We start from the raw sequence: 27647 nt of genomic DNA on the forward strand, positions 1-27647 counted from the left end.
GGAAGTATATAATAACCAACTGGATGCTAAATCAAGAAACGGCAACTTAAAAATGGAATGATTCAGTTAGCAAGAGAATGATTGAAACCAATATCCAAGGTAGTCAGCAATAGGCTATAAAAACAAGCCTGATAAAACTTTGCAGAACTGGAGTAATACAGTCTTCACTGATCACAATGGAAAAAAGAACCCATATCAAAACCAAATCAAACAACAACAACAAAAAACAAAACAAAAAAACAGAAATGAAAGACGATACATTTATTAAGGGAAAAAAGTTTAGCGGCTTCTTATTTTAAAATATAATCACCCAGCAATTCTACTTTTATGTATGCATCAGTAAGAATTAAAATGAGGCTTTAAAATAAATACTTGGAGACAGAATGAAAGGACATGACTGAGGCGGGTTGGGACTGTGGCTGTGGCCATGACCTGAGGTGACTCTGTCCAGAAGAAAATGAGAATGCAGAGCATCTGAGCACATGCAGTAGACCCAGAGAGAGGAAATGGGAAGGAAGCAGAAACCCGGCTTTTGGCCTTTGTCTCCTTCCAACCATGCCATTACTTCTGACCTATAGAAGTGTAAGATAAATACTACAGGGCGCTTTAAGTCACTAATGTTATAATTTGCTATAAAGCAATAGAAAATGATTTCAAAAGAAACAGAAACCAGTAGGAAATGCTGGCATGGCATAAACTTACTGCTAATTCTACAGAACTTGCTAAAATTAAGAACATACGTAGACAATGCAGATGGCTCACTGGGTAAAATGCCTGCTACCGAGCCTGATGACTTCTATCCCCAGGCTGACCTATGACCTCCACACGCAACCTCTTTATTGTTTTCTCTTTTATGGACACTAGTTTTCCTCACACAGTCTACCCTGATTATGGCTTCCCATCCCTCTACTCCTCCCAGTTCCCTCCTCCCCTCTCCTCTCCCACCCAGTTCTACTCTCTTTTTACCCTTCATCAGAAAACAAACAGGTTTCTAAAGGTTAATAATAAAATAGAGTAAAATAAAACAAAAATTAACAAATTGAAATTGGACCAAACAAACAAATAGAACAGAGACCCACTTATTAGCACACACACATTCCATATAAACCCTAAACTGGAAGCCATAATACACTGGTTCTCTGTGTAATGCTGAGACCCTTTAAAATAGTTCATGTTATAGTGACCTCCAAGAATAAACTTATTTTTATTACTACTTCATAACTGTAATTTTGCTACTCTTATGAATTGTAATGCAAATATCTGACATATAGGATATCTGATATGTGACCCTAGGGAAAGGGTCATCTGGCCCACAGGTTGAGAACCAATGCCATAATATGAATGCAGAGAAACTGGTGCAGACCTGTGGAGGCCTTCCACACGCTGCCTCAGTCTTTATGAGCGTTGATCATGTTGATTCAGAGGGCCTGGTTTTCTTGTGTCCTCCACTCCCTCTGGCTCTTTCGCCCTTTCCGCCTCCTCTTCTTCAGAGTACTCTGAGGAGGGATTTGATGGAGATATTCCATTCAGGGCTGAGTGCTTCAAGGTTTCCTGTTTTCTGTATAGTATCTAGATGTGGGTCTCTGATTTGCTCCTGTCTACCGCAGAGGGAAGTTTTTCTAATTGTGGCTGAGCAAATCACTGACCTATGAGTACAGCAGATATGAAAATGTCATTAGGAGTCATCTAAGTCATTTAATTGCTACTTTTTCGTTTTAGACCAGTAGTATTTGGTTTTAGCCTAGGTTCCCAGGTCATATCGTTTGCCTGCATGCATATATGTATGCTGTGTGCGTGCCTGGTGCCCTGGGAGACCAGAGAAGGGATTGAGCCTCCTGAAACTGGAATTATAGATTGTGAGCTGTTATATGGTGCTGAGAACTGAATCTGAGTCCTCTGTAAGAGCTTAAAGTGTTCTCAGTGCCTGACCATTTCCACAACCCCCACCACAAAATTCCTTTTCATTTAGGAATTTTACACTGTGTTTTAATGTTTACTTACTCAAGCGTTTTTAATCACTGTATTTCTCATGGGGATTTTCCTTCATGTTCTTGCCACTGAGAACTAAACTCGTGCACCACCTCAATTATAGATACTTTTGCATATTAACAAATGGAGGACAGAATTGATTCAAGCACAGGCACACATATAATGAATATTTAAAAAACAGACAAAAGTCCCTTAAGTAGCATGTCTAGATCCTGTGAAGTCCATCTTTTGTCACTCATTACTAATGGTATGTTGTCTCAAAGGAACTTAAAACTTTCCCCAAACTCTTGCTTACTCAGGTATACTAAGGAATTCTGGGTCGCAGACTGCTGAAAACACTAACTGCTGCTCGTTTTAGTAGCTGAGGGTGGGAGTGGATGAGTCATGTGGTCGACAGAAAATGGCTCCCACCAGGATACTGGCCAAGCACCCAAAGGAGCCCATCAAGATCATCGCACACCTAGGACAAAGGTCCAAACACAGAAGGCTGACAACACTGGCTGCTGGGGCGGATGGAGGCAGCAGGCTCCCACGCTGTGATGGAAGGCCACACTGTGCAGCTACTTTGGAACACACTTAGTTTCTTGCAAAACAAGCACCCCCACCATGAGTCAGTGATTGCATCCCTTTGTACTTTATCCACAAGGGCTGGAATATCATGTCTGTATGAAAGAGAAAACTGTATAGGGATGTTTACAGCTGTATTATTCATAGCTGCCAAAAGCCACTTAGACATCTGTGAGAAGGTAAATAAGCTGCCGCACACTCAGAAGATGGAATACAGAGGGATTCAGTAAAAGAAATGAGCTGTCAATCCCAGGAGGGAGATGGACGGACTCTGAATGAGTTCTATACTTAAAAGAAGGCAGTCTAAAAAGGTGTCCTATTAACTGTTTCAACTAAGTCATGTACCTCACAATTATGTTTTAGTGAACAAAAGACTGCATGTGCAATCATAGTCCCCTGAGGCTGTAACGGGCTGGGCATGGCAGTTCATGCCCACAATCCCAGCTAAGGAAGTTAAGAAATAGGAGTGGAAGGTCAATCTTGGCTACAGAGTGGGCAATAAGATAGCTTGAACTACAAGAGACTTGTCTTATTGCTGTGCTAAGACTCCATGGACCAAGGCAACTTACAGAAGAAAGCACTGAATTTAGGGCTCAGTGATTCAGAGGGTTAGAGTCCACAGCCATCATGTCAGGGAGCAGGGCAGGAGGAATGGCACTGGAACAGTATCTGAGATTTACATCAGACCGGCAGCAAGTGTGTGTGGGGGGGGGGGGAGGGGAGACATGCAAGTATGCAATTGGGGGTGCTAACTAGGAATGCTCTGGGCTTTTCAAACTTCAAAGCCTGGCCCCAGCGACACACAGACACACAGACATACAGACACCCCTCCAAACATGGACCCCAACAATGGAAAGTCTTTATTAGTGGGGAGAAATACTCATGATCTATTTTCTTACATGGAAATCTCTAATAAAATCAAAAGCCAGAACAAGAAACCAAAGACACCAGCAAGCCACAAGTGTATTTCAAGAAAGACAGGCTCCAGAAGAGTCTCAGTCAGGCAGGTCTTTTCAGGAGGGACCCAGAAGCCACACTGTCACAGAGGTCTCAAGACCTTTCTACCACTGGACTATGATAATGTTTCTTAGGAAAAAATATTATCAATTTGTAGAAAGAGTTAGTCCTGCAGTAAGTTCAAATATTCTATAAGGAGACCTTCTCCACAATCTCCCCAGTCCCTCTTGTCATTCACTCCTGACTGATCACCACACAATTCAGACACAAGCTACCTCGTTAATACTCACCACTTTTTATCTCCTTTATAGATCAAATCTCAGTGTAAGATTTTATTTAGACAAGACCTATATGCAAATATATATGAAACTAGTGTAACAAATGAAATTAAAATCTTCCCATGCTATTCTATGAGCCAACCAACCTCGTCCTGGTCATATGAAAGTTATCAGAGCAACACAACTTTCTTAGGTTATTCTGCCATTAGAAGCTAAAAAATGGTGTTAAAGGAAACAGAAAACTAAGAATCACCAAACATTTTAAGATGCATAGAACCAGTGACCTTTTTTTTTTTTTTTTTAAATCAAGGTATAAAAACCCTTTGCTTCTTTAAGGATTTCCAAGAAAATATTAAACAAATTGCCTCCCAGTTATCTGTTCTCACAGCAGAACAAATATAGCTGAGTAGTTTCAGTCTCAAAGGGATGAAGTAGAAAAACCCACCCAAGCCAGCTGTCTCCGTGTAACGTGCAGAGAGGAGAAGCCAGCGGCAGGGAACTAACACTGGAAAGGACCGCAGTCCTGAGATGGGAAGTTTACTTAACCTCCACAGCCACCCTAGCACTCACGGGCTACTCAGTCCCTTTGCTTTTCCTGTCCTTTACTCTGTCCCCCGCGCCCTCACTGCTGTTTCCTCATAATCCCAGAATGGAAAAGTTGAGAATCAAATGAGCACAGCAGCAGCAGTGCCACAGAAGCCTGAAAGGTCTGTCGTCAAAGCAGCCTGCTGCTGCCTGGTTACCCCAATCTGTAACTTCTCTTCAAGATCATGAAGGTAGAACGGCACCCATGTTCATGCTCCACACCCTAGTGGGGGGCGGGTTAATCTCAATTGAGAGATTCCAAGAAGGCTAGATCTAATCTTCATGATACAGACATAATAAAGATTCAAAAGGGCCTGAGCTATATACGACTTAGATACCAATCCTTAAAATGGAAACATTACATGTTAGGTCAAATGTCATACACAGGCTATTTGGGGTAAGATCAGTACTAGGATCTGGGTTCTCAGACTCCAGAAGTTACTAGTACTTATGTTTCATGTTGTTACTATAGTGCTTTTTTTCCACTGAGCTACAATAAAGGCGACAGTATTCAGAATTTTTTGTTTTGTTTTCCTTTAGATGGGGTTCCTCTGTGTAGTCCCAACTGTCCTGGAACTCATAGATCAGGCTTGCCTTAAACTCAGAGATCGGTCTGCCTCTGCCTCTGCCTCTGCCTCTGCCAGGAGATTAAAGAATTAATCTGTGGGATTAAAGTGTGGGATTAAAGATGTGCGCCACCACTGCCAGGCTCAGAATGATTCTATAAACATCATTCCAAAGTCCACCTGTGTGGTAAACTTATGTGCCTGTGTGTGCATTGGTGAACTTATATGCCTGTGTATGCGTGTGCTTGTGCATGTGTGGGAGCCAGAGGCTGACAGCAGATGTCCTCCTCAGTCACCTCCACGCCTTATTTTCTGAGTTAGGGTGTCTCTCTGAACCCGGAGCTCACTGTTTTGCCTAGGCTGGATGTCCAGGGGCCCTCAGGATCCCCTGCCTCCATCACTGGGGTTACAGGTATCAATTTTTTACATGGGTGCTGAGGATCTGAACTGGGGTCCTTACAGTTCTGCAGCAAGCAATTTACCAAGTGAGCCATCTCCTGAATTTTGAGCATCTAAGGAAGGACAGCGGCAGTGGTGGTGCATGCCTTTAATCCCAGCACTTAGGAGGCAGAGGCAGGCGGATTTCACACTCAACACCAGCCTAGTCTACAGAGTAAGTTCCAGGACAGCCAGGGCTACACAGAGGAAACCCTGTCTTAAAAATAGGGGGAAAAAAAGAAAGAAAGAAAGAAAAAAAAAAAAAGGACAAACCTTGCTATGCATATGCAGTTCCAAGGATTTCCAGTTTGGGAATAGGGAACATAAAAGATTCCTATCAATCTGTGCTCAAACAGGCTGTGAGAAGTGCTACAGGAATTGTCCTGAGAGTTCTTAACAGGCACCGTAGAATGAAATGAAAACCAAGGGGACGCAAGCGGCACGGACTGCCTTTACCTCGCCGAGCACGCCGTTAGCGAGACTCCACTGCCTCGCCACTCCCGCTAAGTCCAGGCTCCTGCTTTCCAGCTGCTGCAAATGTGTATCTTGGTACACACTGAACTTCTAAAGCAAAAATAATCGTCCTCAGAATGAGGGTCGATCTGCATTCCAGAACACCCACTAACAAGAACACCCATGCTCAGTCCTGAGAGAGGGTTCGTCCTGGCAACTGTACAGGAGAGGAAGTTAAGAGTTCAGACTGTAAACCGTCTGCTTTCCTGCTGAGTGTCTGAGAAAGAACATGACAAAAGTGCCTGTTACTCTTAAGATCAGATGGTGAGGCTTGGGGACGTGGGGTTGAATAAAAATAAAGTCTTTTTTTAAAGGTGGAAAACAATGTTAATAAACAACAAACAGGCTGAAGCTGTGGAACCTCACAGTGGGCTTCACACTCTGACCAGTGTGCTAACAAACCCACTTCTCTTTATCTGACATTTCTTTCTTTTATTAAAATTAGGTTTTTCAAAGTTCTTAAAACTTAGACTAAAACATAGATTCTTAAATTTTTTTAAAAATTAAATTTTTAAAAAATTAGAAGTTAGTTCTATTCTCTAACAGCTGATTTGTTAAAATCTAAACCCAAAACAACTCCCCCACAATTATCACTAGCAGAAATAACGGTGAACTGTCAATCAAAACATAATATATATATATATATATATATATATATATACATATATATATATATGTATATGTATATATATATATATATAATATATATAATATTCCCCACATGCAATTACTATAACAGTGTGCAGTGATTTAAATAAGAGTAGTCTCCCACAAGCTTATGTAGACACTTCGTCCGCAGTTTTTAGTGCTCTTTGGGGAGGTCATGGAACCTTTAGGAGGTATAGTCTTGCTGGAGGAGGTACACCCCTGGGATGGGCTTTGAAGGTTCACAGCCTCACCCCATCTTATCCCCACTTTGCCTCCTGTGTGTGGATAGAAACATGAGCACCCAGCTCCTGGCTACCACGCCATGCCTCACCTATCATGATGGGTTCCATCCCTCTGGGAATGTAAGCTAAACCAAACCCTCTCATCTCTACTGCTTTTTGTAAAGGTATTTTATAGCAGCAACATAAAGGTAATACAGTGCTATAACTATATTCATGTATGCAAAATAATTAGAACATAGTAGTATTCAATGAAACTTTACTGATAACAGTAAAAGAGTGGAAATAATTACACTTCCACCAGTAAAGAATAACTGAATGAGTTAAAGCACATGTGGTGATGCTCTGGATAGCAAGCAGCCTTAAAGGAACAAGGCAGATTCTCATAAAGAGCAGTGTGAACTACTCATAAATGAAGAAAGTAATATAGTACATTGAAAACAGTATTATTTGGGTACTAATATATATAAATAAGACATGTTTATTCCTGTATGGGTACAGAATCCCTCTAGGTTAGCATACAAGAAATACTCGGTATCAAGCTCACCCTGGAGGTGTGGGTAAGGGAGACCTGGTGGGCTACCACCCAGGCCCGGATCTAGGGCTTTGAGTTGTTGCACCCCAAATCTACATCATCTGTGAGCTGTTGAAGTACATGAAAGGGTTGGTTCTATTGACCCAAAGCTGTAGGATTTCCATGACACAGGCAACAGGATAACCCAGAGGAGTCCTGGTGAGGATCCAATACTGATGGTATCACAGAAGCCAGAGCCCTCAGACCAGACCAATGACTCACTGCAATAAACACTCGCAAGCGCAGATGTGTGGACAGAGGGGTATAACGTAGGACACACTATGACACACTAAAGCTTCTACGATGAGATGTTTTCTATGCTTTGTTTTGCTTTCTTGTTTGTGTTTTTTATGGGGGGCAAGTTGCAAGGGCAGGGGCTAGATATGAGGAGATGGAAAGATGAGTGGGATGGGGTACATGATGTGAAACTCATAAAGAAACAATAAAAAGTTAAAAAATATTCAGTGTCATTATAATCATCATCTTTGTCATCCCACTGTGTAGTTCTCAATTATGAGCTTTGTAGATGATGTCATTTCCCAATGTCCATCTGTTACTCCAATTCAGGAGATCTAATTTCCGCCTCAAGCACCAGGCAAGCAAGCGGTGCAGGCTAAGGTACATGCAGGCAAAATATCCATATATACAAATTTAAAAAAATAGTCACGCATAGCCCAACTGAGATGGGGCATAAAAATATAGTCATAAGATGCTATAACCAGCAATATTCCCAATGTCCAACACTGTCTTTTTGAAGTGGAAACTTTAAGGTTCTTTGGAAAGTCAGTTGTGTTAAATGGTGTTTTGCTGGGGATGTGAAGAAGTATTCCGGAAGTGGACACAGGTGAAACACTAAGGCAGACTCGTGAAGGAACATTTCACTGAAGCAGACACAGGAGAAAGGATGTTCCGCCAAAGCAAGCACGTGAAAGGACGTGATGAAGGATTCTTCCGCTAACAACATGTATGTATTGTTCATGTTACATTGCATAGTTGAGCAGCATTTGCTGGAACTCCATAGAGAGAAATGCATCAAAAAAAACCTTCTTGTGGTGTGCTGTAGTTTTTGCTACTTTTGTGGACTGAGGCTGATTGGCAGGTACAGTCAGCTGAGATGCGTGTGAGTGCTGAGGCGAGGCCCATGGAAGTTAGGTGAGGTTTGGAGGGAGCATAAATAGACTCAAGGGACAGAGACAGAGGCTGGGGTTGGCTTGCTTATAGAGCTGGCTGGGCAAGGCTGTGGGTCTCCTGTCTTTGCTGATCTTCGCTTCCCTGAGACGCATAGCAGAGAATTTCTCAGGCCCCTCCTGCTGATCGGCACCGAGGCTGAGGCCTGGCTGTCTCTGCAAGGTAGTGCCACCACTGCTGATTCGTGTTTGCTATCCCACCTCTACTGACCTGAACTGCTGGTGTCTCCGTGAAGTGTTTGCAAGTGGATCGAGCTGCCGCTGCTGACCTATGAACTGAGCTGACAATCTCCAGACAACACAGACGGGAGTTGCTCCAAACCACCTGTCTAAGCAAGTCCACTCGCACCTTTCTTTCCCCCTAACGCTGGTAGGTGGTGGGCTACAAGGGAGGTTAAAGCATTTTAGAACAATCATTAAAAATAAAGTTTGAAAAAATTAAAGTTACATCTTTTTATTTTAGAAAGCGCAACAGTTGGGAAAGGAAAATGCTACTGTCAGCATGTCTATGGTACTTTTTGATTAAGTTTTCCTGTGTGCCATTCAGTTAATTCTTATAAATTTTAACCATGACATCATTCCCACTCTGTAAGTGAGAAACCTGAGGTCAATATCGAGGGAAGTGAATAGCCTTTTGCTTCCCCTTATTTCCTGAATGATTGTGAGCCACTCTTCTAACCTATTCCTCAGCAAAACTGGTGAAAGTTATTAAAAAAACAAAAGAAAACCACCATTAAGGTCTCTGGAACCAGTTCTAAGAGTGCACAGCAAACAAAGAAAAATCTAGTTAAAACAATCCACCAAAAATTATTATACATGAAGGAGCCTATAGTGTTTGCATCAGAGATCACTCCTGTTTACCCTTCCTCACAGCTTAGTATGACACAAACTCTACGTGGACCACTGTTCTCAACCTTCCCAACATTGAGACCCTTTAATATAGTTCCTAATATTGTGGTGTGCCCACACCCATAAAATAATTTTGTTATAACTGTAAATTTGCTACTGTTATAAGTCACAGTATAACTATATGATATGCAGGAGATGCAAACCCACAGGTTGAGAGCCACTGACCTAGACTGATACATGCCTGTTTGCCCCATAGGTCCAGTTCATGAACTCCAGGCCAGAAGAGGCATACCCAGGAGGCCTGGAGCTACTGTTCCCCTCAGCACTCAGTTTCTAAACAAGGAAGTTATTCAGAGTCATCAATATATTTGCCTGGAGCACTAGAACCCTGGCTCCAAGATCTTGTCTCTGCAGAGGCACAGGCCATAGAACATCAGTCCAAATCTGTACTAAAGGTCATGACTTGCAGTGGTGTGTGGGAAAGGTCACGCAGAAGAGTGCTTTCCAGAAGGGAAGTGACTGCAGCAATAATGCAGCAATAAGCAAGGGAGACTGGCAGATTCACGGAGGACAAGCTAAACTGTAGATTAGAGTGCTGGAGAGAAACAGGGAAAGCTTGCTGAGAACAGTTCTCCTGAGGTCAGAACAAATTTGCATGCTGACCATGAGAATGATCCCCATATAAGAGCCTGTATTTGATCAAATCATCTTATGATGCAATTTATGGCCTATGACTTTGCTGAAAATTCTAAAGCAAGGAGCTTGTGGTCAGGGGAAGAGACAACCAAAGAAAGCCTGCCCAAGTTAGTAAGTGCACGGTGTGTGTATTGTGGACATGTTCAAGGCTGCGCTCCTGACAACACAGTCTTCACACTGCTGGGCAGGAGTAATAGGGGAGTGACGGTGGTGGTAAACAATCTCACATCTCTAGAATATGTAAAAGAATCCCTACAACAAAAGAACAAACAACACAATTCCAAAAAGGTCAAAGGCCTTAGATATACACATATTCAATACAGGTGGGAAAAGATACTCACTCTTCTTAGTAATTACGATAATGAAATTAAAGCCAGAACAAGATACTATGCCACACACAAGGAGAGCTATAATCAAAGAGACTGAAAATAACACATGTAGGTAAGGATACAACGAAACTGGAGCCCCCTTAGGGTGCTGATGGCCACCTCGGAAAATACTGTGACAGGTTTTGAAATGTTGGAAAGTTACCAAATCTTAGAGAATTGAATTTCCTGGGGCTTTTATTAGATATGAAATACCAAAAAAAGTTGCACTAACCTTTTCTTAGCAGTATTCATACACTCCCCAAGTAGAAAACAACACAAATGTTCATTAGATGATGGGTGGATACACACCACGTAGGCACCTGCACACTAGAATACGGACTGGATATAAATACGGAAGTACTGATACGCATGCACCACAGCACCGGAGAGCCTCGAAGACTACAACAGATCAAATACTCCAGGAGAAGCAAATCCATGTAAAGTAGATTAGTGGGAGTTACAAAGTGGGGAAAAGCTGCTAGTGAGGTCCGGGTTTGTTCTGAGGTGATGAAAACGTTCTCGTCCTAAAACATGGCAACTGACTGGAAAACTCCAACACACCAAAAGCCAAGAGGCTAAAAACCCCGGGGCTGTATCTTTGAGTAATTTAATGGTATGTGAAGCATGTCTCAGAAAGCACTCTCACTGTTTTACAGACAGGTCTCATCTCACGCCCCTCAGGACACCCTCAGGATATAGTGAGGATGACTCTAAACTCTGGTCCTTCTGCGTCCGCCTGGACTGAGCCCAGTGCTCTGTGTGTGCTGAACACTCAGTTCTCCCAACTGAGCTACCTTCCTAGTCACAACAAAACATTCTTTTAAAACCAGACACACAATAAAACTCCTGTTCTCCTCCTTCCTAACGCCATCCATCTTTATCCTCTATAATCCATCCACAGGCAGCGCTCTGTGTTTACTTGGAGCCCGATAAAAGCCCCCAGGAAACTCCATTCTCTAAGCTTTCTTTCCCTGGAACACCTTCTCCAAAGCACAGTCAATTCACATGTTCACTTAAGAACTTTAAGAATTGTTTATTTTTCATGTATGTATGTGTGTGTGAGAAGACTATGTATACCACAAACATGCAGACAACCCTAAAGGCCAGAAGTTGAAGCTGGAGTTACAGGAAGTTGTGAGCTGCCATGTGGGTACTGGAACTAAATCCGGGTCTTCTGCAAGATGACTACCGGCTCTTAACTGAGGAGCCATCTCTTCAGGCCCTCAAGCTTTTTCTATCTACTTAATCATCACTGACGTAATTTTGCTTGCGATCCCTATCACCTATAATTGGTAACAATGGCATCTCAACTGTACATAGTTTTATCTCATTCTCTGCCCATTGCCTCTAATTTATGCCATCTCTTTTATATCTTTTTTTTTTTAGGGACTATCTCAGAAGTTGTTTCCAGGGCTTTCGCTTGTCAATTAGCACACATTTGATACCATCTCTGTTCAGGATGTCGTGTTAAGTGTTGCACAGGATGTGATGCTGCAGTTGAGGCTCTGGTCGGTAAGTTAGGACGTGATAAAGGTGGAGTCCAGACTTACAATGGAATTGCATCCTGATAAGTCCCTTATTAATTGGAAGTATTAAATATTGAGAAAATACATTTAATATATCTACCCCATTGAATATTATGACTTAGCAACATACCACACTGTGGAGTTGGTGTAACAAGTATCACAGAACTGACTGGTAGCTGTGACTTGCTGCTACTGCCCAAAATCAAGAAAAAAATATTCCTACCACATATTATTAGCCTAAAGGAAGATTAAATTTCAGAATATGGTTTCTGGGCTGAGGGTTCAGTGGTAGAGGGTTTGGCATGTTTAGGGCTTTAGGTTTAATTCCCAGCACAGCAAAACCAGAGTTCTATTACTGCTGAATGCTTATCACTTTTTGCAGCTTAAAAAATCCCAGACTGCTCCATCCTTAACTGGGGTCCATCCACAGATGCTCCAGAACTGTCAAGATGAAACATAGCTTTGAATTCAGCTGGGAAGTCACTGTGACGGACCAGGAAAGAGGTACAGTTTAAGATGGATATCAGGGATGATAAAAAGCACGACTCCACCTTTATCACGTCCTAACTTACCGACCAGAGCCTCAACTGCAGCATCACATCCTGTGCAACACTTAACACGACATCCTGAACAGAGATGGTATCAAATGTGTGCTAATTGACAAGCGAAAGCCCTGGAAACAACTTCTGAGATAGTCCCTAAGCCTTACCAACTACCCACGCCTTCATATAGGAACTAGAGATGACAGAAAGGAAACAAACTGAAACAGGAACTTCTGATCCCATCGCTTCCATCTCTTGAGTGTGGTATTACAAATATTCACTGCTGCACCCTGATCATGAGATAGTAGGATTTGAACCCAAGGCTCTGGCAAGTATTCTACCAAAGGAGCTAATTTCCCTGACTACACAATGGAAATTTTCTCAGTCATAAAGAACAAGATGCTATCTGCAGAAAAATAGATACAGGCAGGGCTATGACATTAAGTCTACCTTAGAAAGACAAATATCACATTTTATCTCATTATTGGTTTCTAGATTTTATGTAAGTACATAAAACGCATATGTATATGTGATCTGAAAGCAGAAGCAAAACTGTGTAGGGGGGCAAAGGGGACAAACCAGAGAGCAGAGGGTGGGGGACATGTTGGGAAAACATGCTCAAAACTAAAATAAAGTTGAACAGAGAAAAAAACCTATTTTAGGAGAGGAATCATTTCTTATAAAAAAATTTATTACTTTACAATTTTGGAAAATTCTTTATGTGCATACTTTTATACTCTTTTATTTTTTATCTACTTTGATTTTAGTCTTTTTCATTTTTGGGGAGTGCGGGGGTGGGGGGGACTGGCATACAAAGAAATGGTCTTCATTGTGACATTCTATAGATATGTACATATTGTAATGTTTTGTTCTTATTTACAATCTTCTCCCTACCATTCTCCTGCTCCACTGGTCCCCTTCCTGACTCTAAATAGGCCTCCCTTCCTGATTTCATTGACATATACTCTATAAAAAAGCAAACAGAGTGCTAAGTTTAAAATCCATCCGTTCCAGCTACAGTGGAATAGCAGGAGATCAGAGCAGTGTGAACGTTGTTTAAGGATTACTACCGACAACTTCAGGTGCTAGTCATGATCTGCAGTCCATACAACCATTATTAAATTTAAAGTAAATCTTTAAAGGAAAATATTAAGTAGCAGTAAGAGGGGAATACAGCTTACCTCCACTTGGAAAAGCTCTCCGGCCCCCTCACAGTCGTTGGATGTGAGTACTGGGGTATGAATGTGCACAAAGCCATTGTCCTGGAAGAGAAGGAGAACTCCTCAGTAATTCTGTATGGGAAAGAATCCCAAGAACAAATGCTACGCTTCACTGTTAAAATGGCACCAGCATCTTGCCATCATGTAGCTCTCCACAACCCTCCAAATATAACCTGTCCAAAGATCGGGGAGGTGGGGTTTCTGTTTGTTTGCTTATGGGTGTTTGAAAGGGGTTTGCTATGGAATAGCAACGGCTGGCCTTGAATTCTTGATCCTCCTCTCTCTCAGCCTCTTGTGCTGGGATTATAGGCATATATTATCACACTTGGAGAGTTGAATGTTTAATTATGCTTAGAAGCATACAAAAAATTCATGTATGTAACAGACTTAGATGTGCCTTGTCTAACTACTTCATCAAAGCTAGGCAATCCCTAGCCCAGAGAGATAACTAGTCAGCAGCTAGGCCAGGGATGATAGGACGATGGAACTCAAGCTCTTCAACGTGCTCTCTCTCTCTCTCTCTCTCTCTCACACACACACACACACACACACACACACACACACACACACACACACACATACACACACACACTTCTGCTTACTCCTGATATAATAAAGATGATCTAAGGAACACACTTTCACCCAAGGCTATTGTGGAACGACATTGCCCACACTGCTAACTGAATGCAAAATGAATGACATGAAGTTATCTTGAAATGAAACCTCAGCAGTAATAAACCATCCAAAAGGAGAAAATAATGGCTGAAAACTAGGGACCAAAGAAGTAAACAGGAAGAGGGAGGAAGAATCTAGCAAGCTCTGTCATTCAATCGATGGTACAATGCACACTGCATATGACATAGGCAGTGAGCATACTTCCGCGGCCTGAAGAACATTCTGAGGGGAGCAAGCCCATCCGTCACCGAGGCGCCCGAGTGCAGTCCTTCCCATCAGAAGTCTGCAGCTATTTCCATTAGTGAACCACAAAAGCTGTCGCTAGCAGGACTGAAATAACCCATCAACTTCAAGGTTATGCTTCTCTCATTTTGACTATGCATGTAGGCAAAAGGTTACCTTCAGAATGGCTGTGGCAGGATGGGAGTGCGGAGAGCTAAGAGACTTACAGTGCACAGGCAGAGCGCTACCTACTTAGTGCACAATCTCAGCCTTGAAATCAATACAATAAATCCATGCGTCTGCATCCCTGCCAGGTCCTGCCTATCACTAGTAGAACGTAAAAACATCTTTAGGCATAATCAGAGGGAAGTATGACCCTCTCTGAATTCAAGAGTTCTGACCACAAAAGAAATCATTTAACCAACAACTTACATGGATATGGACTGGTTAAACATCCAAGCTATAAATTAAGGCTTCCAGCACTTATTCAAAGACCCACTTAACCTGAAAGCAGTGTGCTGAAAGGTGCCGCACACGGCACACTAGAAAGGACCAATGAAATGCAATCAATAAGATTATTGCATAAAAATTTTATTTCTTCTGAGCCAAGAATTATGGCCATGAATCATTTATTCCATGTGCGTACAGGCAACTCTGAGCATGAGCACAGTAAACAAAGAAAGGAAGTGAAAAATCCAAAGGAAGCGAGGGTGGGAGAAGAAATGCACCGGCTAACTACAGCTGCCAGCGCCAGGGCTGGGCGCTGCCGTGTGGAGCAGCACGCAGATGTGAGGTGAATGACATGAAGCCCAAAGCCCGAACCAACAGAACACAGGCATGATTTTAATCACTAATGTCAGGCTGTCCCAGGAGGCTATCAGCTTGTTAGTTTTAACATCGCCGGCAAAGCTCACCAAAGTCCACAGCATTTCCAAAGCTATAAAGGGGAAAATCCAAAGGAGGGGCAGTAAAAAGCACAAACAAGTCTGAAAAAGAGGAGGTGAAAGAGAGGCACTGCCTGGATGCAAAGTGAGCCGCAAGGGGAGATGGGATGCGCTGGTGTCGGCCTCAACTGAGTGAGCAGTACGACCACAGCCCCGGTGTCTGCACAAAATCAATTTTGATATTCAAACCAAAAAATGACTTAGACTGTTATAGTATCCTAGCTTAAAATACCTTTCAAATCCCGGTTTTACTATATTAACAAATTTAGTAGGTCTGGAATTTATGAAATTTTATCATCTTTTATAAGCTTACAGTAATAAATCAAAGAAACAATATCAAATACTAGGTAATATGTAATCATTATTAATAAGTGCAACAATAGCCTTTTTGTGGATTTGTGAGAGACCTATTCTTACTATGGAGCCCTGGTTGAGGTGGTAATTACTAAGCATAACATCTGGCAATCCTCCTACCTCAGTGTCTTGAGTACTTGAGATACCAGCCATGAACCAACACACTTTGGTTCTAGTGACTTCTTGAAAATATACAATTCAAATTGTCATGTATACAAGTAGACACCACAAAATGAAACATCAGGATTGCATTTTTTAATATAATTAAAAACTTTAAAGTGAGAAGCTGGAGACATGGTTTAGCCAGCACATGGTTGTTCTTCCAGAGGACCTGAGTCACAGCACCCACATGGTAGTCACGATCATGTCTTCACTCTGATGCCTGGGGATCTCAAGCCCCAATCTGGCATTCACAGGCCTTAGAACGCATGCACTGCACACATATATATGCAAGCAAAACATACAGACATATCAAATACATTTTTAAAAAAACTTAAAGGTAAATTTATAGCATTTAAGTATCTTGACTTTATAACTATTAACAATACTAAAATCACTTTCAACCACATACTTAGATTTCATTTTAACTACTTTTTGTATTTCAAATTTTTATAGTTTACTCTATATTTTAAATTGTTTTCATATTTATAAAAGCTCAAAATAATAAAGAAATATACAAAAGTAGGTAAAGTTTTCTTGTCAGTGGATCAATGGACTGTCAATAGCACCATCTAGTGGCCAAAACTATATAAAGCTGTTTTAAAGCAGTTCTATTTTCTCAATCCAAGACTCACACTCACTCTCTCTCTCTCTCTCTCTCTCTCTCTCTCTCTCTCTCTCTCTCACACACACACACACACAGAGAGAGAGACACACACACACACACACACAGACACACATACACATCGCAGCTGCCACCACCCTTTGTTTTTTACCTCTAGAGAGATTTTGTATTTGTCTGGGTCAAGTACTTACTAAAAAGTCATATAAAATGTAGAAAAATTAATTTATGAGATGACATGTAAATAGGTCCTTTTACGTTCTAATGAATAAAATTGCATACTATAATTTATTTTCCGATGCTTAATCAAAACTGCATGCCTTAAAGCTATGACGCTCTTCGGTAGTCTTCCAGAAATGAGATCTAGTGGACCTTTCCAAAAAGCATGAAGTATCCTGGTGAAGTAAACAGGACTGAAACTGCATGCATTCAGATGACCCCATGGGAAGACCACGGTGTTGTACTGCCTCTATAAACTAGCAGAGACAGAGGAGGTGACAAGGGAGAATAACACAGGCTTTATCTGCTGGCTCAGCACTGTCCTCCCACAAATATGACCAAAATACAGAGAGAGTGGATTTGCTCTCTTATCTGAACACACCCAAAACAAACAGGAGGAAAAACATATGAAACAATGATCTTCTTATTTATTTACATCCCAAATGCTGCCCCCTCCCTCCTCACAGAGTCCCTCCCCCATCCTGAAACAATGATTTTCAAGATACTAGACATCAGGCAACAAAGTGAGTGATCTGTGGGTTTTAAGAAAGAAAGAAGGCTTACTAGGGTGAGAACCTTCCAGACACAGCTCAGGAAGGAGGAAGGAAGGTGGGCCCCAGAAGCCTTGTCAGCTGAGCTGAGGAGGAACTGTCATGAGTCTGAAGAAACAAAGTGGCTACAGGTCCTAGGCCAGAATATCAGACAGGTGAGAAGCAGGTGGCCAGAGTGCTGCCCAGGTGTGCCAGGGACAGAACTGATTAGTACAAGAACGGAATAAACTATGCAAAGTTGTGAGTGGAATGGTCCGCAGAGATTGGCAGGAACACGGTCGTTATTTGCTTGCTGGCTGGATGCTCACACAGCCAGAAAGAATAATGAGGAAGGCTTTGCCTCCATCAGTGGCCCTCAACCTGTGCTGGGCAACCACTCTGGGAGTCAAATGACCCTTTCACAAAAAACACAGATATTTACATTATAATTCACAACAGTAGCAAAATTACAGTTATGAAGTAGAAACAAAAATAATTTTATGGTTGGAGGAGGTCACCACAACATTAGGAATGGTATTAAAGGGTCACACCATCAGAAAGACTGAGAACCACTGGCAGAGACCATAAATTCAGGAGACAGCAGGTGTTGGAGAGGGTGCGGAGAAAGAGGAACACTCCTCCACTGCTGGTGGGGTTGCAAATTGGTACAACCACTCTGGAAAGCAGTCTGGCGGTTCCTCCGAAAACTGGGCACCTCACTTCCAGAAGATCCTGCTATACCACTCCTGGGCATATACCCAGAGGATTCCCCACCATGTAATAAGGATACATGCTCTACTATGTTCATAGCAGCCCTATTTATAATTGCCAGATGCTGGAAAGAACCCAGGTATCCCTCAACAGAAGAGTGGATACAAAAAATGTGGTATATCTACACAATGGAGTACTATTCAGCCATTAGAAACAATGAATTCATGAAATTCTTAGGCAAATGGATGGAGCTAGAGAACATCATACTAAGTGAGGTAACCCAGACTCAAAAGGTGAATCATGGTATGCACTCACTAATAAGTGGTTATTAACCTAGAAAACTGGAATACCCAAAACATAATCCACACATCAAATGAGATACAAGAAGAAAGCAGGAGTGGTCCCTGGTTCTGGAAAGACTCAGTGAAACAGTATTTGGCAAAACCAGAACGGGGAACTGGGAAGGGGTGGGAGGGAGGACAGGGGAAGAGAAGGGGGCTTACGGGACTTTCGGGGAGTGGGGGGGGGGCTAGAAAAGGGGAAATCATTTGAAATGTAAATAAATTATATCAAATAAAAAAAAAGACAAAAAAAAAAAAAAAAAAAACAAACCCTGAATTATACTGAATTATGGCTAAAAGTTGAAAAGACAATGGGCTCCTAGGTTTCCCATGTGACATGCTGAAATTTCTTGATCAGAGCTCCAAGTACCTGTCTGTCAGTCTCACCGACAGTGAGAAGACACAAGCCTGATCTACTAGTCATCACTCTGTCCCTATGCTACAGCTCAGAGTGCTGTAAACTTTTCTAGGAGGACCAATAACAAATGTGTTTGGCTCTGTAGACCACAAAACTCCTTGACCATGTTGTTATAACGGAAGAGAAGAAACTAGAAAATGTAAACAGATGAACACAACTGTGAGCCAATAAAAGTTTATTTACAAACTAAAAAAAAAAAAAAAAAAAAAAAATAACTAGTAGTACACTGAGCACTGTTTTGAACATGATGAACCAAAAGAATTGAACTGTTTTCAAGTAACTTAATGATATACCAGAACACAGATTGAGGATTGAGAACCTTTATAAATATCCTGTACTCACAAGGTAAAATCCACATCATCTGGTAGCAACTGAAAATCAAAAGGTATACAAAGAGGCAAAATGAAACAAATTAATAAAAACTAACTTATAAGTGAGGCATCAGACATACATAAGTTCATAATTTTAAAACCAGGCCTGTGTTCTGTATTTGAAAAGCTTCCGGTTTATGTCTGTGTACTTCTGGTTTACATTTGTGCACAGGAATCAACAAAACCAGGAGCTAGTTTATGAGAAAATCAACAAGATAGATAAACCCTTAGCCAGACTAACCAGAGGGTACAGAGACAGTATCTAAATCAACAAAACCAGAAATGAAAATGGAGATATAACAACAGAAACTGAATAAATTCAAAAAAATCATCAGATGCTACTACAAAAACCTATACTCAACAAAACTGAAAAATCTAGATGAAATGGATGAATTTCTAGACACATACCAGGTTCCAAAGTTAAATTAGGATCAAATAGACCATCTAAACAGTCCCATAACCCCTAAAGAAATAGAAGCAGTCATTAAAAGTTTCCCAACCAAAAAAGCCCAGGACCAGATAGATGGTTTTAGTGCAGATTTGTATCAGACCTTCAAGGAAGACCTAATACCAATTCTCTTCAAACTATTAAACAAAATAGAAAAAGAAGAAACAACCCTATTAAAAAATAGGGTACAGACCTAAACAAAGAATTTTCACCTGAAGAAATTTGGATGGCCGAGAAGCACCTTAAGAAATGCTCAACATCATTAGCCATTAGGGAAATGAAGATCAAAACAACCCTGAGATTTCACCTCACACCAGTCAGAATGGCTAAGGTTAAAAACTCAGGAGAAAGCAGGTGTTGGCGAGGATGTGGAGAAAGAGGAACAATCCTTCACTGCTGGTGGGATTGTAAGATGGTACAACCACTATGGAAATCAGTCTGGTGGTTCCTAAGAAAACTGGGCATGACACTTCCGGGGGACCCTGCTATACCTCTCCTGGGCATATACCCAAAGGATTCCCCAGCATGCAATAAGGACACATGCTCCACTATGTTCATAGCAGCCTTATTTATAATAGCCAGAAGCTGGAAAGAACCCAGATTTCCCTCAATGGAGGAATGGATACAGAAAATGTGGTATATATACACAATGGAACAATTCAGCAATTAAAAACAATGAATTCATGAATTTTTTAGGCAAATGGATGGAACTGGAAAATATCATCCTAAGCGAGATAATGTAATCACAAAAGAATACACATGGAATGCAATCATTGATAAGTGTATTATTAATTAGCCCTGAAGCTCTGAACACTGAAGATACAATTAGCATATCAAATGATTCCCATAAAGAAGGAAGAAGAGGGTCCTAATCCTGAAAAGGCTTGATCCAGCAGTGTAGGGGAGTACCAGGACAGAGAAAAGGGAGGGGGAAAGATAGGAGAATGGATGGAGAGAAGAGGACTTATGAAACATATGGGGGGGGGGGATTGGGAAAGGGGAAGGCTTTTAGAATGTAAACAAAGAATATAGAAAATAAATTTAAAAAAATTTTAAAAAAGAAAATAAAAAAAGAGAGAAAAAGAAAAGAAAAAGAAGGAACACTACCCAATTCATTCTATAAAGCCATAATTACGCTTATAACTAAACCACACAAAGATCCAACAAAGAAAGAGAACTTCAGACCAATTTCCCTTATAAATATCGATGCACAAATACTCAATAAATTTTCACAAACCGAATCCAAGAACACATCAAAGCAATCATCCATCACAATCAAGTAGGCTTCATCCCAGGAATGCAGGGATGGTTCAATATAAGGAAATCCATTAATGCAATCCACTATATAAACAAACTCAAAGAAAATAACACATAATCATCTCATTAAATGCTGAGAAAGCACTTGACAAAATCCAACATCACTTCATGATAAAAGTCTTGAAAAGATCAGGAATTCAAGGCCCATACCTAAACACAGTAAAAACAATAAACATCAAACCAGTAGCTAACATCAAACTAAATGGAGAGAAACTTGAAGCAATCCCACTAAAATCAGGGATTAGACAAGGATGTCCACTCTCTCTCTACCTGTTCAACATGGTACTCGAAATCCTAGCCAGAGCAATTAGACAACAAAAGGAGGTCAAAGGCATAAAAATTGGGAAGGAGGAAGTTAAGATATCACTATTTCCAGATGATAGGATACATAATCGATCCTCAAAAATTCTACCAGATAACTCCTACAGCTGATAAACAGCTTCAGCAAAATGGCTGGCTATAAATGAACTCAAACACATCAGTACCCTTCTTCTACTCAAAGGATAAACAGGCTGAAAAAGAAGTTACAGAAACGACATGCTTCACAATAGTCACAAATAATATAAAATATCTTGGTGTGGTTATAACCAAGCAAGTCAAACATCTGTATGATAAGAACAAGTCTTTGAAGAAAGAAATCGACGACCTTGGAAAATAAAGATCTCCCATGCTCATGGATTGGCAGGGTTAATATAGTGAACATGGCCATCTTGCCAAAAGCAATCTACAGATTCAGTGCAATCCCCATCAAAATCCCAACTCAGTTCTTCACAGAGATAGAAAAAGCAACTCTCAAATTTATCTGGAATAACAAAAAACCCAGGACATCAAAAACTATTCTCAACAATAAAAGAACTTCTGGGGCATCATCATCCTTGACCTCAAGCTGTACTACAGACTGATAGTGTTAAAAACCCGCATGGTACAGAGACAGACATGTAGATCAATGGAACAGAATTGAAGATCCAGAAATAAACCCACACACCTATGGTTACCTGACCTTTGACAAAGAAGGCAAAACTATCCAGTGGAAAAAAGACAGCATATTCAATAAATGGTGCTGGCTCAAGTGGCAGCTGGCATGTAGAAGGATGCAAATGGATCCATTCTTACCTCCTTGTACAAAGTTCAACTTCAAATGGATCAAGGACCTCAACATAAAACTAGATACGCTGAATCTAACAGGAGAGAAAGTGGGAAAGAGCCTTGAACACATGAGCACAGGGGAAAATTTCCTGATCAGAACACCAATGGCTCAGGCTCCAAGACCAACTACTGACAAATAGGATCCCATGAAATTGAAAACCTTCTGTAAGGCAAAGGACACTGCCAATAGGACAAAACAGCAACCCTCTATAGTCATCCTATAGAGGGCTAATATCCAATATACACAAAGAACTTAAGAAGTTAGATTCTAGAGAACCAAATAACTCTATTAAAAAATGGGGTACATTTGGAGCTAAGCAGAAAATTCTCTACTGAGGAATCTTGAATAGCTGAGAAGCACCTAAAGAAATGTTCGACATCCTTAGTCATCAGGGAAATGCTAATCAAAACAAGACTGAGATTCCATCTCACACCAGTCAGAATGGCTAAGATCAAAAGCTCAGCTACAGCAGACACTGGTGAGGATGTGGAGAAAGGGAAACACTCTTCCATTGCTAGTGGGATTGCAAGCTGATGCAACCACTCTGGAAATCAGTTTGGTGGTTCATCAGAAAATTGGACATAGCACTACCTGAGAACCCAAGTATACCACTCCTGTATATACTCAGAAGATGTTCTAACTTGTAATAAGGACACATGCTCCACTATGTTCACAGCAGCCACATTTATAATAGCTAGAAGCTGCAAACAACCCAGATATCCCTCAATGGAGGAATGGATACAGAAAATGTGGTACATTTACACAATGGAGTACTACTCAGCTATTAAAAACAATTGACTTCATGAAATTCTTAGGCAAATGGATGAAACTAGAAAATATCCTGAGTGAGGTAACCCATTCACAAAAGAACACACATGGTATGCACTCACTGATAAGTGGATTATTAACCCAAAGGCTCAGAATACCCAAGATAAAACTCACAGACCATATGAAGCTCAAGAAGACATGAGACCGAAGTGTGGATGCTTCCGTACTACTTAGAAGGAGGAACAAAATAATTACGAAAGGTGGAGAGGAGGGGCCTGGGAGGGAGAGAGGAGGGGAAGGGGAGAAAGGAGGGCAGAATGAGGTGTGGGAGGAGATGGGAAGAAGCACAGGGGGTCAGGAAGTTCAATAAGGTGTGTAGCAGTGGGGATGGGGAACGGGTAGCCATGAGAAAGTCCCAGATGCCAGGGAAGCAAGAGGTTCCCAGGACCCAACTTGGATGGCATTAGCTGAATACCCCACAAAGGGGAGAAAACCTGTAAAGACCATATCCAGAGGATAGGCACGGCCCCCAGTTGAGGGATGGAGCCACCCATCCACCTCAAAAATTTTAACCCAGAATTATTCCTATCTAAAGGAAATGCAGGGACAAAGAGTAGAGAAGAGACTGAAGGAAAGAAAGGCCACCCAGGGACTGCCCCACCTAGGGGCCCATCCCATCTGCAGACACCAATCCCAGACACTATTGCTGATGCCAAGAAGCACATGAGGGCAGGAGCCTTGTATAGCTGTCCCCTGAGAGGGTCTTCTAGTGCCTGACCAATACAGATGTGGATGCGCACAGCCAAACATCAGACTGAGCACAGGGGCCCCAACGGAAGGAAGAGTTAGGGGAAGGAATGGAGGAGCTGAAAGGGATTGCAGCATCATAGGAAGAACAACAGTATCAACCAACCAGAACCCCCCAGAGCTCCCACAAAATACCAACCAAAGAGCACACATGGAGGGACACATGGTTCCAGCTGTATGGAACCATGGCCTTAGGATGGCCTTAGCTGGCAACAATTGGAGGGGAGGCCCTTGGAAGAAACAAAGAAACAGAGAGGGGGGGGGGGAGAGATTGAGGGGGAGGAGGAGGGGGAGGGGGAGGGGAAGAGAGGAAGAGGGGGAGGGGGAAGGGGCAGGGAGAGAGGGAGAGGGGGAGAGGGAAGAGGGGGAAAGGGGGAGGGGGAAGGAGAGGGGGGAGAGAGGGGAGAGGATGAGAGAGAAAGGGAGAGGGAGAGAGGGAAAGGGAGGGAGGGAGGGGGAGAGGGGGAGGGAGAGAGAGAGAGGGGGAGAGGGAGAGAGGGAGAGGGAAAGGGGGGGAAAGGGAGGAAGGAAGGAAAAAAAAGTTAAGTAATCATGAAAGACATAAAAACCAAGTCCCAGGTGGGTGAAGTTGTGCAAGTCTGTAATTCTAGTTACCTGGGAGGCTGAGCCTGGGCCAGCCTGGGCAACTTAATGATATCCTTGTCTCAAAACAAACAAGGGTTAAGAATGTATCTTTTGCCCACAAGTGCAATGCAAAGTTCCCTAGCATGCTTGGGGCCCTGGGTTCAGTGTGCTGTGTGATATTCTTTAGCATCTAACATGGGGATAATCTCAGAGACAACAAAAATATTTTTAAAAAATCTTTAAAAAATGATGGCTAAAAGCACCCTTCAGGAGCTCGGCCTGATGACACATGCTAGCTGTAAGGAGACTAAAGTCAGGAGAATCACAAATGCCAGGAAAGCCTCAGCAACACAGCAAATAATAAACAAAAGTCAAAAAAAGCCAAATCAGTAAAAATGACCAATTTATGTACCTAAGAACTTAACAAGCCCTAACAGAGAGACAAACAAAACTAAGCCAAAACACAATAATTGAATTTTAAAACAAACAAACAGAAACCCTGATAAAGCCAAGGGAAAGGGTCTGAGTCAGAGGAACCAAGTTAAAAGAGGACAGCGTCCCACCACAAACAATGAGAAGACACCGGGGCAATGTTGAAGGCTCCGGGCTCACGTCTGTAACGTGACTGGGAAAACATCTGAGGTAAGCTGAGAAGACTGGGAAGCTGAGGTAAGAGGAGCGTGGGTTTGAGGCTATCTGGGCTACATGTGACTCAAGAGAAGCCTATCTAAAAAGACCTTGTAGCTCAGTGGTTAACTACACTTGTTGCTCTTCCATAGGGTGTTCAGTTCTCTAAGCATGGAGAGTGGCTCACAGCTGTCTGTAAGTCCAGTTGCAGGGGAATCTGACACCCTGTTCAGGCTTCCACAGGGAACACCTATGCACATATATGAATGCAAAACACTCACACACTCATATATACAAAAAAGTCTACCAACCTGAAATTCTATATCCACACAAAGTATTCAAAAATGAAGGTAAAATAATTGTATTTTATAATTGTTTGTATTACAGATACAAACTTTCAGGGTCACCGACGCATCCCTTCATAGTGGTGATGCCTTCACGAGCATAGTCATGTCCAGACTCATCAGACCAACACATTCAGGATGCACAGTTCTTTATGCCTGTTACTCCTCAACAATGCAATTAAAACACATACAAGGGACGAGAAGGGGGAGGGAGAGGAAACATCCGCAAGTCTGTGACACGTAAATTTTATGGAATAGAGTGTTTAGAACAAATGAGATCTTTCAGGAAAATGCTCCAGGCTTACGATTATTCAAATAATGCATTAGAACAAGCGCATGGAAGCAGAACGCCTTACCCTGAAGTAGGAATGAATAGCAGCTGTGGCTTCACTGCGGACCCTCAATATAGAACCCAGAGCATTAGTCCTACACCTCAGGTGAGGGTATTGTCTCAGGTACTCCAGAGGATGTCGCTCCTTATACTTTATAGGGAATGCCTGCCCAAAACATGGGGGAAATTTAGAAGAAAACAAAAACAGAGAATATTTATTAGAATAGTAGTGCTTTGAGAAGATGCTTTCCCTCTTTATTTTTTTTTTTTAAAAAGTTAATGACATGTATTGTGTATGTGCACACACACACACACACACACACTCTACACCAAATGTGTGACAATCAGAGAACATCTTGGAGTTGGTGCTCTTTCAACCAGGTAGGTCCCAAGAATCACACTCAGTCATCAAGCTCAGCGATAAGCATCGATAGCCTTGGATCCCTCTCCCTCCCTCCCTCCCTCCCTCCCTCCCTCTCTCCCTCCCTCCCTCTCTCCCTCCCTCCCTCTCTCCCTCCCTCTCTCTCTCTCTCTCTCTCTCTCTCTCTCTCTCTCTCTCTCTCTCTCTCTCTCTCTCTCTCTCTCCCCCTCCCCTATTTCTTAACAGAATGGACTGTAGCCCAATCGCTTCTACAGGTAAACACAACAGTTGGTGGAGTTAGGGAGATGCTAGGTTACAGCCAGCTTTACTAGTTAGCAGATAAATGACTTGATGTCACTCAGGCCTGCCTGTTACTTATCAAGTTTCTACCCATTTTAGCTGTCATTTTCTTACACCTAAAGAGGTTTGCATGTAATTATTCAAAATAATTCACTTTGACACATGAGCTCAAAACACTACAGGCATAAAAAGACTTTCTACTACTATACACACACACAGCTGGTATTTCTCCCAATGTCTTGAAAGCCTACAAGCATAACTGATTAAGGTTGCTTTATTGTTTGTCAACTTGTTATTGTTGTTATTTAAGAGGAAGAGGCAACAGCTTTTTTTCATTTAGCACCATACTGAAGATTTGGAAAAAATTAAAGGAAATTATCACTCTAACCAGAAACATTTCCAACTAGCACATACTTAGGTTACAAAGTTAACACAACAAACATCTTTTCAAACAAAACCTGAAGTTTCAATTAAAGGTAACAGCAAAGTTAAAAAGAACAGCACACTGCTTCTAGTCTTCTCTGTACTTTAGATCTTGGGTAAATACTGTTTTTTATGTTGTTTAGAAACAGGTATCGCACTTATTAGAGATTCATCAGTAGAGATTCAGAATTCTCCCATGTCTGAATATGTTAACGCTCAGCTGAGCGAGGGGGTAGCATTTACCCATGGCAGGATCTGGGGTTTGATTCTTAGCACCAGAAGAAGGGCAGGGGATAGGGGATATCACCCATGTACATGTTGAGGTGTTGGATTTGGGATTAGGAACAATAAAAGTTTAAAATAAATATATATATAACACTAAATCAAAATAAAAACAACAGAAGACAAGGGACAGTAAGTATGCCCATTAGATATTTAAAATCAGTTCTAGCAATAAGAAGCCAACGTCTAGAAGATAGACTTCAGAGGGGGCAGGTACCGCAGAGATGCACGGACTAATAAACACTTGTTTCCCAGAGGCTGAAGCGATCATTATAATGCTACTTCACGCTAGGCTCTGACGTCTGTTTCAATGATCAGGTAAGTCACAAATGAAACTTGCTCTAAGTGCCATCCTCTCAACAGACTTGAATAGACACCTCATGCTTTAAATTAAACCTAAACAGCCCCTAAAATTACCAGTAAACATACCTTGGCTTCACAATTTCCAATAACCTCAATCTTTTCTGCCTTCAGTTCCACATTTTGCCTCTTGGACTGGCTTTTGACCAGCTGCCCTTGGACTTGCACAGAACTCCCAAAAGCCAGTTCTCTATAGTAACAAAAACAAAAACAACAACTAAGATCAGAAAAGACACTAT

At 41.7% G+C, this 27647-nt stretch overlaps 1 protein-coding gene across 4 annotated transcripts in view; it reads right to left on the reverse strand.

Annotated features, from left to right (window-relative positions):
• Nars2 (asparaginyl-tRNA synthetase 2, mitochondrial) overlaps positions 1-27647 on the reverse strand; it is a 113653-nt gene that overhangs the window by 78740 nt on the left and 7266 nt on the right. For 3 of the 4 annotated variants that reach the window (XM_052158492.1, XM_052158485.1, XM_052158501.1), the window contains exons 3-5: positions 27478-27598; positions 25708-25848; positions 13704-13784 (exon numbers count right to left, since the gene is read on the reverse strand). In XM_052158492.1, coding sequence (XP_052014452.1) covers positions 13704-13784; positions 25708-25848; positions 27478-27598 — 343 coding nt within the window. Of the gene's footprint in view, positions 1-13703; positions 13785-25707; positions 25849-27477; positions 27599-27647 lie in introns of those variants that run through there. The other variant, XM_052158509.1, reaches the window with a different exon arrangement.

This window comes from Apodemus sylvaticus, chromosome 1 (genome assembly GCF_947179515.1).
Source record: "Apodemus sylvaticus chromosome 1, mApoSyl1.1, whole genome shotgun sequence".
In the NCBI taxonomy this organism is placed as follows: domain Eukaryota; kingdom Metazoa; phylum Chordata; class Mammalia; order Rodentia; family Muridae; genus Apodemus; species Apodemus sylvaticus.